Source organism: Lineus longissimus, chromosome 8 (genome assembly GCF_910592395.1).
Source record: "Lineus longissimus chromosome 8, tnLinLong1.2, whole genome shotgun sequence".
Taxonomy (NCBI): domain Eukaryota; kingdom Metazoa; phylum Nemertea; class Pilidiophora; order Heteronemertea; family Lineidae; genus Lineus; species Lineus longissimus.
The window spans coordinates 16,545,941-16,564,399 of NC_088315.1; the positions used below are offsets into that span (position 1 = coordinate 16,545,941).

At 40.4% G+C, this 18,459-nt stretch overlaps 1 protein-coding gene across 1 annotated transcript; it reads left to right on the forward strand.

Moving 5' to 3' along the window:
- The first annotated feature begins 12,700 nt into the window (after positions 1 to 12,700).
- Positions 12,701 to 13,744, forward strand: LOC135492981 (putative nuclease HARBI1). Its single transcript, XM_064779730.1, has one exon. The coding sequence runs from the start codon at positions 12,701 to 12,703 to the stop codon at positions 13,742 to 13,744; it is 1,044 nt and encodes a 347-aa protein (XP_064635800.1).
- Positions 13,745 to 18,459: the final 4,715 nt, after the last annotated feature.

Below are 18,459 nucleotides of genomic sequence, written 5' to 3' on the forward strand. Positions count from 1 at the left end.
AGACGGTCTATTCCTGTTTCGCCTATTCCTGTTCCGCCTATTCCTGTTCCGCCTATTCCTGTTTCGCCTAATTCCTGATTCACCTATTTCTGATTCGCCTACTTCCTGTTTCGCCTAATTCCTGTTTCGCCTATTCCTGTTTCGCCTATTCAAATGTATTGCTAACCTCCCCACAGACGTAGGAATGTGAACCGTCTCTTACTATAGTGTTAAAGGCTATCATTAAAAATAAAGTCTGAAATAATGGATTTAGCGACATGTCAATTATTTCAGTATTATTCGGAATAACTTTGGAAAATTATGCATAGCTTACATAGGCTTATGTTTTAGCTTATTTTAAAAGGCAAGAAAAAAAAAAGTAAGAAGGTTTTACCCTTTCATTAGATTTGAGAAAGGTACTGTTGAAACTTTGCATTAATAGTTTCCAGTAGTCGAAGAGCAAGATTTATATGTGGTTCATATTAATAGTACGTGGATATGTACTGTCCTAAAGAATTCACTAATTCGAATGATAATCCTTAAGTTTTGTTCTATTTGTCATTGTACTATGCCCTTTGGTGCAACAATAATTTGTCTGATGAATGACGATATCGTCATAAGCTGCACGCGAAATCATATATCATGATATGTATTTTCAACCTTGTTTGACTTGATCTGTGCTGTACCTACATGCATATTATGTCATGGGTTTTACAGCTGATTTTGATCAAATAATTATGAGAATGTACAGTATTATGTATTTTTATCAAAAACTCATGAATTCCTGTTTTTGTAAAATAAACGACTGCTTTACTCTACTTAATCTATTAGTTTTTACTGTGTGTCAGTATGGTCCTATGGTCAAATAAGTCCCGGACTGTCCCCGCTTTCAAGGTGACTCTTTCAAAACAGTCATGGCATGGTTTGTTAACAAAGTTGATGGCATTTGATTAGTCAAATTGTCATCACATCGTTAACATCATCCAATTGTCCCCTTACATTTTCCCCATAAAATGGACATGCATTCCCAAGGTTCCCCGTGGGAGAGTCGATTTATTGTAGGAGTACTGGAAAGTAGGCGAAACAGGAAGTAGGCGAAACAGGAAGTAGGCGAAACAGGAATAGGCCAAACAGGAAATAGGCCAAACAGGAATAGGCCAAACAGGAATAGGCCAAACAGGAATAGGTGGAACAGGAATAGGCCAAACAGGAATAGGCCAAACAGGAATTTTGTAGACGAAACAGGAATAGGCGAAACAGGAATAGGCGAAACAGGCATAAACCGTTTGTACACTGTGTTGTGCATCAATTTGAAAACCCGCTTACCTCTTTCGGGAAAAACGGCACCAGCAGCGAATAACCACAAGAGAATAAACCGCTTACGGAGATCAAGCTCACAATAAAAACAATATCACAAAACAAAAGTGTGTCCTTTTGCGGCTTCTCTTCCTCCGTATCCTTTCCAAATTCCGTCGATAGAGGTATCTCCGTCATCTCTTGGTCAAGGTCATAGTTGTTTTCAATGCAATCATTTGCTGGAGATGAAGAAGATTGGAGAGTTAGAGTTTTTTAAGATAAATTTTGGCTTGACTTCTGCCTATAACTTCTCTCTTCCTTTTTGTTTTTCTACGCCAAGCCTTCAATGCACTCAAATGTGCGCAGAATGTGCATGTCTTCTACATCAAGAGAAAAGACCACCATTGATTTTCAAAGCCATTTCCAGTTGTTTCAAATGCCCGCCTTCAAATACTGCGTGGGGTTGTGAAACTGAAATTCGGATATGATATACGGGCTAGTCTTGGGAGTAACTGGTGCGATTTAAACTGGAAGTTGACCACGGACATTTTTTTTTTAATTGACAAGTTTGACACAAGTGGACAGTTTTACCCATTTCGGCCATTTTCACTCCAAATTTGAATGGTGCCCCTATGGCCAGCTTGTCAAAAAATTTTACCAAACAATTTCTTTATATCTGTAGACTTGCCACAGCAAATATTTTTTCAATACCTCTCCAAATATGTACTTGATGGTTAAAAACATGCACTTGTCTAATTGATAGGCCTCGACCCTCCAACCTATGAATATTCATTGGTGGTATTGTCTTTCACCGGAGACTTTGAATGTGCACCGCCATGCTTTGTTTAAGTAACATATAGCCCCGAAAATAGGTAAGTTAACCCATAGTCATGGTAGATAGACGGTGTATTCCTGTTTCGCCTATTCCTGTTCCGCCTATTCCTGTTCCGCCTATTCCTGTTTCGCCTAATTCCTGATTCACCTATTCCTGATTCGCCTACTTCCTGTTTCGCCTAATTCCTATTTCGCCTATTCCTGTTTCGCCTATTCAAATGTATTGCTAACCTCCCCACAGACGTAGGAATATGAACCGTCTCTTACTATAGTGTTAAAGGCTATCATTAAAAATAAAGTCTGAAATAATGGATTTAGCGACATGTCAATTATTTCAGTATTATTCGGAATAACTTTGGAAAATTATGCATAGCTTACATAGGCTTATGTTTTAGCTTATTTTAAAAGGCAAGAAAAAATAAGTAAGAAGGTTTTACCCTTTCATTAGATTTGAGAAAGGTACTGTTGAAACTTTGCATTAATAGTTTCCAGTAGTCGAAGAGCAAGATTTATATGTGGTTCATATTGATAGTACGTGGATATGTACTGTCCTAAAGAATTCACTAATTCGAATGATAATCCTTAAGTTTTGTTCTATTTGTCATTGTACTATGCCCTTTGGTGCAACAATAATTTGTCTGATGAATGACGATATCGTCATAAGCTGCACGCGAAATCATATATCATGATATGTATTTTCAACCTTGTTTGACTTGATCTGTGCTGTACCTACATGCATATTATGACATGGGTTTTACAGCTGATTTTGATCAAATAATTATGAGAATGTACAGTATTATGTATTTTTATCAAAAACTCATGAATTCCTGTTTTTGTAAAATAAACGACTGCTTTACTCTACTTAATCAATTAGTTTTTACTGTGTGTCAGTATGGTCCTAAGGTCAAATAAGTCCCGGACTGTCCCCGCTTTCAAGGTGACTCTTTCAAAACAGTCATGGCATGGTTTGTTAACAAAGTTGATGGCATTTGATTAGTCAAATTGTCATCACATCGTTAACATCATCCAATTGTCCCCTTACATTTTCCCCATAAAATGGACATGCATTCCCAAGGTTCCCCGTGGGAGAGTCGATTTATTGTAGTACTGGAAAGTAGGCGAAACAGGAAGTAGGCGAAACAGGAAGTAGGCGAAACAGGAATAGGCCAAACAGGAAATAGGCGAAACAGGAATAGGCCAAACAGGAATAGGTGGAACAGGAATAGGCGAAACAGGAATAGGCCAAGCAGGAATTTTGTAGACGAAACAGGAATAGGCGAAACAGGAATAGGCGAAACAGTCATAAACCGTTTGTACACTGTGTTGTGCATCAATTTGAAAACCCGCTTACCTCTTTCGGGAAAAACGGCGCCAGCAGCGAATAACCACAAGAGAATAAACCGCTTACGGAGATCAAGCTCACAATAAAAACAATATCACAAAACAAAAGTGTGTCCTTTTGCGGCTTCTCTTCCTCCGTATCCTTTCCAAATTCCGTCGATAGAGGTCTCTCCGTCATCTCTTGGTCAAGGTCATAGTTGTTTTCAATGCAATCATTTGCTGGAGATGAAGAAGATTGGAGAGTTAGAGTTTTTTAAGATAAATTTTGGCTTGACTTCTGCCTATAACTTCTCTCTTCCTTTTTGTTTTTCTACGCCAAGCCTTCAATGCACTCAAATGTGCGCAGAATGTGCATGTCTTCCACATCACGAGACAAGACCACCATTGATTTTCCAAGCCATTTCCAGTTATTTCAAATGCCCGCCTTCAAATACTGCGTGGGGTTGTGAAACTGAAATTCGGATATGATATACGGGTTAGTCTTGGGAGTAACTGGTGCGATTTAAACTGGTAGTTGACCACGGAAATTTTTTTTTAAATTGACAAGTTTGACACAAGTGGACAGTTTTACCCATTTCGGCCATTTTCACTCCAAATTTGAATGGTGCCCCTATGGCCAGCTTCTCAAAAAATTTTACCAAACAATTTATTCATATCTGTAGACTTGCCACAGCAAATATTTTTTCAATACCTCTCCAAATATGTACTTGAGAGTTAAAAACATGCACTCGTCTAATTGATAGGCCTCGACCCTCCAACCTATGAATATTCATTAGTGGTCTTGTCTCAATGAAGGTACATTTCAGGGGTTAACATTTTGAGAATTTTTTCAAACTAAATTAGATGACATCCCACAACTCTCCAACAAAGGAAAGTCATATCTGGACATTTTTGGAGAAATGAGAGACATTTCAAAGAGTGGTACAACTGTGCCAAAAGCGACGAAAGAGGACAAAATCTACAAAAAGTCATGATTTTGCAGCCAACAGCACCAAATTCAAAGACCAGCCCTGGCCAGAATAAGCAAGCTATAGAGCTGAAACTTTAGGATGTAATTTACGAATATCTGTGCTGCTTAGGGCACAACTTTCAGAATCAAGGCCTAAGTAGTTTCAAAGAAATTACACAATGAATGGCAACACAACAAGACTTGTAAAAATGAAACCGAACGTAGACCGGGGCTAGGTTGACTCATATTTGGGTCAAATTAAGTTTTTTTCTCATTATTTTAGCTTGTTTTGACCTTAAATCATCAGCAATACAATATTCTAAATGAATTAGAGTGATTTGAGCACATTCAAATTTTTCACTAAATTGACCCAAAATGTAGTGTAAATGGAGACAAGACCACCTTTGATTTTTTAAGCCTTTTAGCAGTTAAATTATCAATGTTTGACCGCGACGCATCAAATACTGCGTGGGGTTGTGAATCTGAAATTTAGATTATGTTATTCCGGACAGTCGGGCAAGTAAATGGTGAAAAATAAACTGGTAGTTGACCACGGAAATTTTTTGATAATCGACAAATTAGACAGACTTTGATATTTCCACTCTTTTCAGCCAACTGGCAGAAAAAACTCAAAACACGCCCCCTATTACCAAATTAGCAAAATTCGAAATTAATTTTTTCATCAAATAATTTCTTTATATCTGTAGACTTGCCACAGCAAATATTTTTTCAATACCTCTCCAAATATGTACTTGAGAGTTAAAAACATGCACTCGTCTAACTGATAGGCCTCGACTCTCCAACCTATGAATATTCATTAGTGGTCTTGTCTCTCATCGGAGACGACATGCTTTGTTTAAGTAACATATAGCCCCGAAAATAGGTAAGGTAACCTATACACCTTTCCAGAAATGGGGCGCTGAGTGTCCGAAATAGTGATGTCATAAGGGGAAACTAGACCTTATGGTGGAGGGACAAAGGATATACAGTAGTCATGGTTGACCAACACACTTGAATGCCTTAATGACGGACAAGGGGAAAAAGTTAGTTCCAATGCAAACCACCAATTTCGGGAAGCATGTATAGTCATTGTAGATAGACACTACAAAACATGTGCGATGATCCCATGTGGTTCTGGAATGCATCAACAGATAAGATTAATGTATATTGAAAATAAAGATTTTGATGAACAAACTGGCGAACCCATTTCGAGGGCCTTCTTGAACTCCTTCTATATCTTATCATTAACATGGGACCTATATCCCACCACTTTGATCACGGGAGAGGGAATGCAGGCTTTGACGCTCTGAGTGGTAATCGCCAATGCATAACTGGGCCGGTATTTAAAGGGCCATATGGTACTGGTGACTAGTGGTCAATCTGGAGGTTGTTCTATAAACACAGCATGTGGTATCTAACCTGACCTGATTGGCCGTTCACAGCTGATGAGTATCTGTCATGCTATCTTGTGATGTCACTCCCGCCAGATTTCCACATGGCTACAGTATTTATTGAGTGATTTTGCATTTGAGCAGTGTGGTTATGTTCAGTTAGTTAAACAGCTTTTGAAATAGTTTGAACATGTGGCCAGACTTTCTTACTCATAAGCCAAAGAAAGGTCAAGCAAATTGTCAGCTTCTTGCCTTGTTCATCAATGTAAAAGTTCATTGTTTTTGTTTAATCTAATTTTCTTAAAATTTGACAAGAAGCAATGAAATCACATTACAAATTTACAGAAGTCAGTTGCCAGGGGGTACTTATAAACTTGCTATCTGAAGTTATTTATTCTCATCCTGTTGCACCAGGCTGTGCCAGGACACTGGTAATTAGCCGGACTGTACCATTTCTGGGTAAGATAGGTTAAATGACTGTTATACTGAAGCCCTCAAAATTGCAGTAAAAGTTGAAATGACAACAATGGAAAGTGAAATGAACATTCTTGCTAGTAGTGAAGGGGTCCGGGATGTGGACCTAGGCCTGGAGAGATTCCGTGATGAGAACCGCCAACAGCATTCGATGAAACGAAAAAGTACCAATCGATCGAGAAATGGGGCAACTGAGACGAAGAAAGCTCTTGTGAAAGGAGGACTGAATTTTTATTGCGCAAACGATGAAGAAAATGTGAACTTTTTTAACAAAATGGACAGGATAAAGGCAAAACTTGGTGGAGGGATATGTATAGTGGTCTCCAACTATCAATTCCTGAATGAAGTGATTGACTTTTATGTGGAAAATAATGTGACTCACAATGAAAATGATGACGCTTCATCACCAGCAATGACCAGCACAACTGTGCCTCAAGTAACACCCAGTTACCATCTTTGTGCAAGAAAAGATATCAAGCAGCCACTTTTTGTCTGTACCGGGTCCTCTATCAGGAACTTGATTGGCAGGGTACAGACCCATTCCCTAAATTGCAAGGGCAATCTGCACACGAAGGAGTTCAGAAGGGATGGTCACACAGCTTGTTTGACCTTAGCATGCCAAGGAACGGAGCAGCACAATCTCCACTGGACCTCTTCCCCACATGTTGAGAATGGTGGCAAGTTTCTAGTCAATGCGAGGCTAGCCCATGGCTTTTTTACATCAGGACTACTGCCAGTGCAATACACCAAATTCGTGGAAAGCTCTGATATTGGAGTACTAGCATCAGAAACCCTGAACAGATTTATGGACACTTATTGTCCGATTGTGCAGCAACAGGCTGAAGAGTCAAAACAAGATGCTATACTCATGGAAAGTAGCCTTTCAATGGCAAATGGTGTAGAAGCGATAGATATTTCGACAGATGCTCGCCATTACTGGCGCAAGAATGCCGAATTTAGTGATATTGTTTGCCTTGGCGACCAGAGCCACAAGGTGCTCCACATCGCTACCATTTCGAAGACGGTGGATGATCCTGTGACACAAAGACATGGGCTAATCGGTGTAAAAGAGATTTATAAAGTACTCGATGACCAACAAGTTCCTGTACGTTATCACAGTCATGATCACAACAACATCATAACAAAGTTTGTTACCGAGGAGAGAAAAGAAACACGAAACGCCGAAGACATCTGGCAGACCACGAAGGGTATTGCCAAGAGTGTAAGGAAGATAACGCAAGGCCCAAAAAAGGACATGGGGAAAAAATGGCATCAACAGCTAGCTGACAAAGCTGCGTCGATTAAGACGCATGTATACTGGTGCATCAAAAACTGTGACGCAGATGAACAGAAACTGAGAGCTGGGATTGGTAATATCATTGACCATTATCAAGGCAACCACAGCAAATGCAGCAAAGATTCGCGATGCCAAGAGGAACATTACGAGCCCTCGAAGAAACTGATTACGGAACCAGTCGCAGAGAAATTGCTAAAAGACTATCTCTACAAATTGGACATATATAAAAGACCCCAAAATTATGCTGGATCAAAAGACACACTGTACGTAGAATCATTCAACAACGCCCTCCTCCAATTTCACGACAAAAGGATTGTCTTTGGAGAGAGGTCCTACAAACTGAGGACAAATCTGGCTTTGATCGACTGGAACGCGAATGTTAACCGTGACCACACCTCCGTCAAATTTGTGTTTGATGCCAAGGCACCAAGGCGACAAGTGGGGAAGCCAGTGTTGGTGAAAAAATCTTATGACTACCGTGATGAGATTCTGGATAGGCGGATGCACACATCCATGCACCCCCCACGCTTGGACTGTCCCATTCATAGTGAATTTGGCGGGCCTGTTCCAGGTTCAAGTATGTAGATTGTAGATCACACCATGGCAGAAGAATTGAAGGTTGTTTCCCTTGCACTTACTACTGAACAAAGGGAAGCTATACATGCTTTTTTAATTTCTATAATTGAGACTATGTTGAATTAGACCATCCTCCAAATGAGGAGAATCCAGCACTGCAGGATGATATACAGAATGAGGGGAATATTCAAGCAGGAAAATGATGAGCTGGAACCTTTGCCGGTGCCTGGTGGTGTAGTTGATCCACCCCCACCACAACCACAGGAGGAGGACCATGAACTATTCGAACCAGTTATTGCTCCTGTGCCAGGGGCAGATATGTGCCAACATTGCAATTCTTCTCCATGTGTGACTACTCATCCACAAAGATGGCTGGGAAATGGACAAGCACCCAGAAATGAAAATAATGTGATCAGGAAACAACTTTACAAAAATTTTTGGAAAATGATGGAGGACCGGGGATCCTGGAACCATCCTCTCTATATTGGCAAAAAAACAGCAGGTGCAACAGCAGTATATGGCAGATGACCCATCAATAATTTGGACATGTCGTGAAGTGATGCCATATTGTGTTTTGGAGACTGTGAGAAATCTTTATCCAAATCCGCCAGGGATTCCATACATGGGCCATAAGTGGCAATAGGTTTCAGCTTCAGACTATTTCCCAAGCCACTGTTGCTGCCCAGTTTAAGTAGGGTAACACTCATTTGGACGTATTCATTTGACAAGGAATGTACTGACAGGATGTATTTTAAAGTCCTCTTTTCAAGTTGTGTTAGAATGTCCGTATCATTTACTATGGGAGTGGGATAGGAACATTATGTGTTCTATATGGCAGGGTCATTACTTGCCTTACACATTTCCGCCATGTTATCGAGATTCTTTCGAAGGTATTCATAGAAAGATCCCACAGTTGACTTCCACAGAGTGACATGCCAAATGTTCTAAACAGCTCGTATCTATTTTCTGTATTGGCGTGTTGGAAAAAAGCCATCACCATTATTGGTTTTTTTATACAATTCATTGATTGCAATATCAAATCGTTGATCTCCTAACCTGGGGCCGATAGGAATCCCCATATGAATTTCAAAGGCACTGGATTGAATCATCGTGTTATCAAATATTACAAATTCTGGGACCTGATCTGGCCCAACAATAAACACAATAAACTTGGTTTTTGTAGCATTAAAAGTGATATAGTGACTGATGGAATATGTCTTAGCAATTTTCAACATTAACTTCAAGGCAGTCATGGTTGGTGCAAGTAATATTACATCATCTGCATAGGCGAAAACTCCAACATAGATATGACATGACATCCAAAGCCAGATTGTCTTAGCTCTATCAACAAGGTATCCATATATAAGTTAAATAAAGTTGGCGATAATACTCCACCCTGTTTACAGAAGCATGTGAGTGTTTTAGAAATTTGGTACTGCTAATCGACCTGACCCATGTTGTGTTTTTTTTGTTCGTAGCAGGGAATATGCCCATGCTGTTTCTGGTTGATATTTTTTACCAGCTGGCTATGGTTGTTTCATTATCAAGTTTGTCATCATTTTTTCATTGAGATGAGGATAGCATCGAGATAGGTTGCACGTTTAAACACTGTATTAGATCGAAGCAAAGTGACGAAGGATGGTCGATTGCCAGGGTTCAGGCTCTCTAGGTTCCTCGATCAGTGTCAACAACTGTCAGTTTTATTGAAAACATGTACACTCGTGAAAATCGTATAATCGGACTGAATCCGGGCTAACCCCTCTCCTTCTATCCAATATTGGTGAAGGACAGGCGCTCTTAGTCCTGCTCTTTTCAAAATATTTGGAGTGATTCAACGCCATACTTATGTAATGATGAAGCTGTTAAATTGTTTTCGTGTTCGGTTTCTGACTTTTTACAAACTGATAGTTGAATAAGAGGATTACAAAGCGTTCAGTTTTTCGTTTGCAATTTTGCATATACTTACGCTTTGCGTACATGGACATATAATGCAAAATTTTACAGCATTAGCTCGTCTTTACCATTGTAAGCATAATAAACCTATCGATTGACTGTTTTAGAATATAGTATTCAAAGTGCCTACATGAAGCCAATCAATACGGCGGTACTGGGTGGTGAAGAGCAGACGATCGAACCGATGTAGAGTTGACTTCGAAAAAGTTAAACGAAGGTGTTTTGGCATCGTGCCGTGGAGTGAACTCGGAGATATTAAGGAAATTCTAATGCAATAAGAACACCTTATTGGTACATTTCGACCAAATCCAAAGATTAATGAATGTTTATGCTGATAAGTATTTGGAGTTTAAAAAGGCTTCTCCTGTTGCTGTAACGTACCAAAGTGTTGTGTGAGAAATATTTCACAAAGAACGATTTCGTCTAATATCCATGTTTATGCCTGGACCAGCGTATCAGCTGATTTGTGAAACAAGGTGGTGGTGGGCTGGAAGCTGCGGTTTCTTTCTGCCTGACCCGCTCTCACTTCGCTTATGTGGTTGGTCGGCCGAAATGGTCGGAGCAATTTACCCAAAAGTTCAAATCTGGGAGATAGGCTGCCTTTTTTCTCCTAATGGGAATTATCTTAGTAAAATCCATAGACACGGATAAGACTTCGTGTGTAGGCTACCCGTCCAGAATTGTGTCGGAACCCCAAGTTACTGAGGATCGGTAGTTGGTAAAAGCTGGACTCGGATTTCGGACTCACCTAAGGGCATTTATCACAGAGTGAAGCGAAAAAACCCATTACAAGTATTTCACAAAATCGCTATTTAATATGTAAAGCGCCTTGTTTTTATGATGCCTATTTTTCAAATCATATGGACATACCACTTACCTCATGGTGACATGGTCACATATATGCAGAAGATGACGAGGGGCAACCCTGAGCTATAGATTAGGTAGCTTTCGCAACAGTGCAAACGACGATATACGCTGTACGAATGTCTGTAATGTCATCGATTTCTGTGATACAATTAATTTATGCGACACTCGTTAATCATCTCTGATACTAAGTTAAAAAAGATTCAGTCATACACGTCTTGCAGGATAAAAGATTTTCGTTGTCGTGTCAGCGGTTAGCCTCTACATTTCCTTGCGAGAGTTACCGCCGATTGTGGTCACGTTTTTGGCATGTTTTATCTTCCTAACATGAAGTAATTTGCCTCAGGTGTCAATACCTTGATCATGGTTCAAGGTCTAACCAAATCCGACATCAGGCGGACAAGTCAATATATTAGTATATAATTAAACGATCTGTAATGATCATAATCAATGGTTCTGGTCTTGGTATGATAAGCCACCACAAACCATTAAAAAAATAACTGCATCCGGACCCACCCTATCATGATGCCTAGATATCTGATGATTGCTGCAGTTATGGGTCTTGGATTACTTTCCATCCCATCGAAACAAAGAATAGTCCATTCATTAGGCTTGAAACGTAAGTATGTATTGGAGAAAACTGATGATAATATTACCGGTTTGCCCCACGGCGTCCCATCGGTTTGCCCCACGGCGTACCAGTCCTTCAAACTACAGAGTCCCTTTTGAGAATTCAGGAACAAATTTGGGTGACGAAGTTACCCGTATAACTTTTTTTATATTTTGCCATCAAATTTCAGCCGATGTGACTTGGAATTTCGATGGCAGCTCTCGAGCTATAAGGTCAGTAAGGGCCAATGGGGAGGAGTGCAGGAGTTGACCCCATGATGAAGCCAAGTGGTGAATCAGACTTGATTTGGTTCCCAAAATTATCATTTGCCTAGATGTATATGTCAACTCATTTTAGATTTATAGTTATCGAGGTTGAAAGAGACTGGTGTTACTGAGGTAACCAAAAATTAGACCTCTGTGACCTGAAAATACGCTATAATTAGGCTGGTCGTCTCGTGTCAAAGTAGGAGGAGAAAATTGGTTCGAACCGACAATATTGTGTCATGCTTGCATTTATTCAATTGTTTAAGCATTGTGTCTGTTAACTACACATCGCATGTTTTAAGCACTGGTCATATTTGGATGATCATTGGCAAAAAGGAATTAATGTTCCTTGAAAGCTCTACTGAGTATCGCTAAATGATTTGTTAGTTTGGTTGGTTGGTTGACTGAAGTACATTCGACTCTCTTGATAATATGTCCATTTGTCCCTCGGACATTCTATCCTCAAATGGATTGTCTTTTGAAGTCGAAGAGCTTCGTCCTTCCTACTTGTGGCTTGATATATGCATGCATGCAATCATTGTCGTCCTTTCATTCAACGATACAGGGGCTGGTATTTTAGAATGTTCCTTTAGTCTAAAGGTACACCTTTAGCCTATTGTTATTATGTAAAGTCACCCTTTCGCGATTTTAGAATGAACCTTTCTTTGCATCAAAAAGTTGACCTTTTCTCTCTCCCTTTCGTAAGGTACGCATGGTTTTTAAAATGTTCCTTATCTAAAAGTTGACCTTTATTTTGGCTAAGGAATTCCTTTATTCCTGAGGTTGGTCGAGACCAACCTTTGAGTCTCCCTTTAGCTTGGTGTAGACTACCAGCTCTGTCATTTTGCTTGCGGCGTTCAGACTATCAGCATGGGAGACTACATACGGAGGGTCCAGAATATAGAGAGGCTGCAGATTGCTGCTCGCCCACGAGTTCCAAGGATTCGTCACACTATTTATGTGGATCCAGATGTACGAAGGAATGATGAACAATTCCGAAAACGTTACCGTTTTGTCAGGGAAGGATTCAGGCAAATTCTCGATATGTTACGCGACGATTTACCCGAGCCAATTGACAATCGTGGATACCCAATCCCACCGGAAATTCAGGTGAAAGCAGCGCTGCGATTTTATGCCACAGGAAATTTTCAAATTGTTGCTGGGGATTTGACCGATATTTCCCAACCTTCACTTTCAATAATTGTTGTGAAAGTTTCAAACGCCATCGCAAGGAAACGACAACAGTTCATTAGGATTTCAGAACAGGAGGCTGCAAGAGCCATGCAGCGCAAATTCAAAGACATTGCTGGATTTCCGTACGTAATCGGCTGTGTAGATGGTGTCCACGTACAAATTCAACCCCCACCTGTGGAGAATAAGGAAATATATCGTTGCAGAAAGAGCTTCATGTCATTAAACGTGCAAGGCATTTGTGATGCCGACCTCCGTTTTATAAATGTTGTTGCCAGATGGCCAGGTTCCACCCACGACTCGCGCGTCTTCGACAACAGCTTGATCTGCAACAGATTTGAAAATAACGAACTATCAGGTTTACTGCTCGGTGATAAGGGATACCCGTGTCGACCATTTTTGATGACACCTTTCCGCAACCCAGTTGGTCAAGCAGAAATTCGCTACAATCAGGCACATGTTAGAACCCGTTCAAGGGTTGAACGTACATTTGGAATCTGGAAGAAGCGGTTCCCTTGTTTGAAATTCGGGATACGCTGCAAAATCTCCACAGCAATGAAGATAATAGTTGCAACCGCTGTCCTGCACAATTTTGCCAGGGACATAGGGGATCCTGACTTTGAGCCTGACGAAGACGACGATGGTGAGGATGAGCTTCAGCTAAATGACGATGCACTTGGTAATGCAGTGAGACAGACAATTGTACAACAATATTTTCTGTAGTTATCAGATTTTATTAGTGGTTCACTGACAGTACACCTTGCTGTTCAGATGACATTTACCAGTGGTTAATTCATCTGAGAGTACATTTGGTACAAAGAATAACTGGATTCATTTCAACCACTAGAAGCAGGAGAATTAATTCTGTCCCGTAACTTTTGGACAAAGTCCTGTTGCATTTTCAACAGTTTCATACGTTCCTCGTGTTCATCCTCTTCAAATGCCATATTCTGCCTCAGACGTTTAATGTGCAGGTCATGTTCTGTTTGTTGCATTATGAGTGCCCTGTCAACAGCTGACATACTAGTGCTGGACTGTTCTGATGAAGGCATCGATTCAGATGTGTTTGGACGTTTTGATGTGGCCCTATTTTCTTTCTTTGGCTCTGAGGCTGCCGGCTTAGGTTGAGATGTTGTCAAGGATGGGGTGGGGCTGTCAATTACGACACTTGGTGGTGAATACTCCAGTTCTTCTACATTGGCATTTCCTTCGGATGTTGAAGGCTCCATCAATAAGACATTTGCATCTGAAATGTTTAACAAGGTGTATCAATTTAAACATTCTAGATCAAGTAGTGATGAAACGTACCACATTTGGAGAAATGTTTGTAGAGAGCTGTAATAGATTGCAAAAATAAAGATACATGTATCTGATACTGAACGTGTAACGTACCAGTGGATCCAGCACATCGCTGCAGAGTGAGGTCACCATGTGGGACGTGTCATCTGCTGTTGCGTCTGGATCGATAGTGCCGCCACCTGTCTGCCTTCGATTTTCCTTTTCCTTGCTCACATCCTTCTTAGCCTTCGTCTTCAGATTATCCCAGACCTTTTTGAGGGTTTTAACATCAGCATTCTGTATCCCCTTCTGCGAGTTAAAACTGATCTGCGGTGATGCGGTCCCACGCTTGGGACTTTGCGCTATTCGCCTTCGATGTATTTTGTTTGACATCCAGGATGCACTTCTCCTTGACCAGTAACGTTGCTAGCAAATTCTTCTGTAGCTCCGAAAATATTCTGCGTTTCTTTTTCACTGATGCGCCTTTTCCCTGTGTTGACTCCATCGCCATTTTACTACTACTGGGCCTAGTGCCACTAGCAGACGAGAGAACACTGCTTTGCAAACATCTGTTGCATCATTCCCATTGTGCACTGATGAGATAATCGGTTAAAGTTACGCCTTTCGTAAGGAACACTTACAAAATGCCCTCAAAAAGTGGACCTTTCATTAAAGGTGTACCTTTACAAAGGAATTGCATAAAGTCGGTTCTAAAAACGAAAACCAAAATGTGTACCTTATGGAAGGGACACCTTCCGAAAGGACACCTTAGCAAAAGTTAACCTTTGGCCAAAATAAAGGAACATTCTAAAATACCAGCCAGGACGTTTTATGGAAAGAGTGCATCTTATGTCAACTCATCTATCTTTGGGCGGGTAATGACTTTCAATAATGGCAGAGAACCCAAGCAGTGTGTAACCGCCCCAGCGGTCAATCTCAGAGGCGGCTGGTTGACCATCATGTTCTACTTCAGACCCAAATATGTATATATACATACATGTACATTCAAACGTCAGACGCTGATCACATTCATGATTGAAAGAGATATGTTAATGTTTTCTCTGCCTGTCCGAATTTTGTCGTGTATTTTGGCATGAGTAGTCAAAATGGTCACAATGTTTCTACCTATTAATCAGGTTGTTTGTTCTACGATCAATGGCATCAGTTGATCATCGCGGTCAATGTTTTAAAGGAAGAATGTTCTAATGTTTTAAAGGAAGTATGTTCCTCGAAATCTCTACTGAGTATCGCTGAATGATTTGTTGGTTGGTTGGATGGTTGACTGAAGTACATTCGACTCTCTTGACAATATTATGATCATTTGTCCCTCGGACATTCTATCCTCAAATGGATTGTCTTTTGAAGTCGAAGAGCTTCGTCCTTCCTACTTGTGGCTTGATATATGCATGCACGCAGTCATTGTCGTCCTTTCATTTAACGATACAGGATGTTTGATGGAAAGAGTGCATCTTATGTCAACTCCTCTATCTTTGGGCGGGTAATAACTTTCAATAATGGCAGAGAACCTAAGCAGTGTGTAACCGCCCCAGCGGTCAATCTCAGAGGCGGCTGGTTGACCATTATATTCTACTTCAGACCCAAATATGTATATATAGATAGATTCAAAACTCAGACGCTGATCACATTCATGAATCAAAAGGGATATGTTCATGTCGACTCCGGTTGTCCGAATTTTGTCGTGTATTTTGGCATGAGTGGTCAAAAAAGTCAGAACGTTTTTGCCTATAAATTAGGTTGTTTGTTCTACGATCAATGGCATCAGTTTATCATCATGGTGAATGTTTTAAAGGAAGTCTGTAACCTTTACATTGATGGGAGACAACTTGAACTGGTAGGGTATCGTAAAAATCCAATCCCGGATATCAGTTGGAGAGGAACGATAATTGGGTGCCGTTGTTACAAGCTGCATATTTCTAAACGTAATTGCAAGCCGTGTTTTCGAGCTGATATCGCTCAAATTCTTATCTATCGAGCGAAACTGAGTGATGAACAATTGAGGAGACTTCATGACGACTGTAAGTGTTTTCACTTATGGATTATCATTTGGTGGAATATATTAGCTGAAATCTGTAACCTGTTCATGGCACGACACGACGAGGCTTCTGTACCTATAATAAACAACCAATGAAAGAGGTGATATGACCTGAATTAATGGAGTCCTATACGTCACTAAGAATTGATATAAAGTAGTTGGTCATGTCATGCATGTCATATTTTACCCTCCCCAAACGTATAAACGCATGCTGCTCGAATTTCTTCGTACATCAATTGAACTCGTTGGGTGCCAAACGACGTATATCACCGTAGAATTGGTAAACTCGCAACCCCTTTTCTAACTCACAATTGACTTGTGTCTGGTGGTTAAAACCTCTTTTTTATTAGTAGTACAAATAAAATGAATGGAATTATTTTGCAATGTATTTAAAACGTTTGCACATGTTTGGACTAAAACGTGTCCGTATGAGTGATCATACTACAGTTGACGGAATTGATGTCTATTTCTCTCGCAGTCTTGACTCTTCGAGGAGGCACCGGTAAGTTTTATATCGTGAGATAGACAGGTCAAGTGTTTGGTGCCATGGTGAAAACATGTCAGCCTCAAATATGATTTCGAAAACAGCTTACCTCACGAGGAAGTATATACTAAACTTACAAAAGATAATGGACTGGGCAAAAACAAAATGGACTAGTAAATCTGGTGAAATATAGCCTACTCAGGCTGAACCATGTTTGGACAGCACATCACTATCACTTACACTGATGAAATGACGTTTTGTGGACCACATCTGTTTTTATAGCACAATGAGGTCAGTATTCCCTCGAAAACTCGATAAACATATCTCAAATCATTAGCATATTCGGTGTTCAAAAACATTTTTTGCCGCTCATTTTGGAAATTTTAGACCGATATCAATAAATCTAAAGTACCGTTGGATTCTATTTGTTGTTGTTGTCCGATGTAGTAAACAATTTTCAGTCGTCCAACTGCTTACTTACCGCGAAATCCGGCAGAGTAGGCGCAGAAATCCGTACAAACGTGACATCAGCAGCGGCCAAAATTGTACAATCATAATTCTAAATATTCTAAATCGCCTCAACGCGAAAGGCTGGATCTCATGATATTTTCAAATGCGTGTTCCTTTCGATTTCTTCTAATATTCGACATTTCGCAGAAAATATCGGTATATCAGTTGTCCAATTACTACGGCAACAAAATTTGGCAAGCGCGTGTAGAGCAAACACACCAGGTCGATGTTTGAATTTTGAGTTTTTAATAGAGATTGTCTGGGCATTAGTTATGATCCACTCGATAAAACTTCAGCTCATGCTCGAACTCGGCCATTTCGTTCTTACACTAAGTTACAGTTGTAGTGATCAGTTGACCATGTGCGCTATTGGGGACTTCATGTGCATACATGCTATATTGACTTCAGGCCCTGGGTGTGGCGTCGCTACTGCTGTTAAGCTCAATTGAGAAACGTTAAGCAAACGGATCCATCTTCTGAAAAAAAGGGTTTTGCATTATATTGCAAGCACAGTGCTGCCGCCAACTGCAATAACGTTCATCACTAGGTAAGATCGCATTGTCTAATTTATTTCTATACCCGGTTGCCAGAATGAGTAGTTTCAAGAGCTGTGTCAGGCAACATTATCGTTATGTTTATATTACAACGTTTGTTCTTCACAGAGGTGCTATTTATGAAAAGCTTTAATGACGAACCCGCACAGTTGATCAGGACTTTGAAATCCACGTCGCGACTCGGGTGTGCAACCGAACGAAATAGCGTATGTCAAACTCATTATTTGGAGACAAAATGTACGTATTTTATTTTCGTTGCGAAACTGAGGCGATGTGGGTACTACCATGCCCCGTGAAGGAGCAGACTATACATTCGAGATATCATTGGAAAGAATGTAATCAAGACAAGGAGAACATTTTCCCGGAGCTTCATTCTCTGACTAAATGATTGGTGCATTATCACTACTATACTGTAGTTTCATGAAAATAACACCACTTCATTAACAGCCGGTGTCGCCGCCCCTGACTCATGGGGTGGCGAACAGAGCTGTTGAGAAGGCCGATCATTGGCTGGGATTCCAGAGAGGGTTGTCCAGGCCTCATATCCAATATACTTCAG

Coding starts and splice junctions, on each gene's coding strand:
- LOC135492981 (XM_064779730.1), top strand. CDS start 12,701: ATGGGAGACTACATACGGAGGGTCCAGAATATAGAGAGGCTGCAGATT.